Source organism: Colletotrichum acutatum (genome assembly GCF_030867785.1).
Source record: "Colletotrichum acutatum strain CBS 112980 chromosome Unknown BDZ83scaffold_348, whole genome shotgun sequence".
NCBI lineage: Eukaryota > Fungi > Ascomycota > Sordariomycetes > Glomerellales > Glomerellaceae > Colletotrichum > Colletotrichum acutatum.
This window is the reverse complement of record NW_026849342.1, coordinates 1-1485: the sequence shown is the minus strand read 5'-3', so window position 1 is coordinate 1485 and position 1485 is coordinate 1. Positions and strand designations below refer to the sequence as shown.

At 24.5% G+C, this 1485-nt stretch overlaps 1 protein-coding gene across 1 annotated transcript; it reads right to left on the bottom strand.

Annotated features, from left to right (window-relative positions):
- Positions 1 to 1158: 1158 nt before the first annotated feature.
- On the bottom strand, positions 1159 to 1464 carry BDZ83DRAFT_595973 (uncharacterized protein; the record flags this gene model as incomplete). Its single annotated transcript, XM_060506836.1, has 1 exon — positions 1159 to 1464. A coding segment is annotated over one exon (306 nt), but the record flags the coding sequence as incomplete, so codon positions are not given.
- Positions 1465 to 1485: the final 21 nt, after the last annotated feature.

The window sequence follows — 1485 nt, the reverse complement described above, 5'->3', positions numbered from 1 at the left end:
ACTTAGAGAGCTATAAACTTAGCTAAATAAATATAAGTTTATTTTATTAAAATAGTAAAAGTATTTATTAATACTATATAGTAGTTTTTCTTTTGGCTTTATAAGCGTAAAAAATCGACTTTAATAGGATTAGGCTTTTAATAAAAATTATATAATATAGTATATTTTTTAATTATATAATATATATAATATACCCTAAGTACGCGCTTAGTTTAATATAGTAATTTTAATATGAAAACCGTTATATAATTCGGGATAGGTAAGCTACCCTTTACGTAGCGGCGGTAGTTAAAAAGGTCGACCGTAGAGGTCGGCCGTATTTATTAATACTATATATAGTAGTTTTTTTTTTTTTTTTTTTAGCTTTATAAATATAAAAGATCGATTTTAACGGGATTAAGCTTTTAAAAGAAATTATATAATATAATATACTTTTTAACTATATAATATATATAATATACTCTAAATACGTATTTAATTTAATATAATAATTTTAATATAAAAACTACTATATAATTCGGGATAAATAAGCTATTTTATATAGCGGTAATAATTAAAAAAATTAACTATAGAGGTCGGTTATAAAGGTTAGAGGTAGCCTTTACTAATACTATATATAAATATTATATAAACGATTTCGAGAATTGCCTAACTGATTAATAAAAACAGAACTTTAAAATAAATAAAGTTTATAAAGTAATAGCGTTATATAATAATAATATTATTAAATAATTTATAATTAAGAATTTTACAAAAAGAAAAGTTGAAAAAGTAGAAAATTTAAAAAATAAATTATTAAAATAGTAGAAGTATTTATTAATTTATATATACATACTTTATGAATAATATTAAGAGTCGCTTAAGTAGCTAATAAGAGTAGAACTTTAAAATAAATATAAAATAGCCTTAGTAAATTATATTATTAAAGAGGTTATGCTGTTTTTAATCTTTTTATAGAGTTTTTAATCATAATAAATACTTAAAAAAGCCTGATCTAAAAAAGACTTTTATTAAAAGTAAAATAAACTGTAAATTATATATAATAAGTTAAAGTCACCCGCTTTTATTAAATGCTTTACAAAACTTATATAAAATGATTTTTTGAAAAAGATAATTGCTTAATATTACCTACTTAGGATGTACTGAAGTCTTAATTACTTAGACTTTTGCTAAACCCCAACCTGCTTTAGTAACACGAGAGGCGACTAAGAATGATGTACCTAGAGAAAGACATAGCCCTCCAAAAATAAACGCATATATATACTGACCCCCACCAGCCTTGATTAGAAGTCCGGCCAATGGAGGGCCGGTTAAGTTTGCAAAACTAATAATTGTGTAAACCATTCCCATCCTAGTGCCTGCCTTCTGGAGATCAGTTGTCAATGATGACAAAGCTGCTGGGAAGAGGCCCTGAACTGTAGCCCCAAAGATACCTAGGAGTGTAAAGATAACAGTTAATTTTGTTAAAACGAAATTTATTATCTA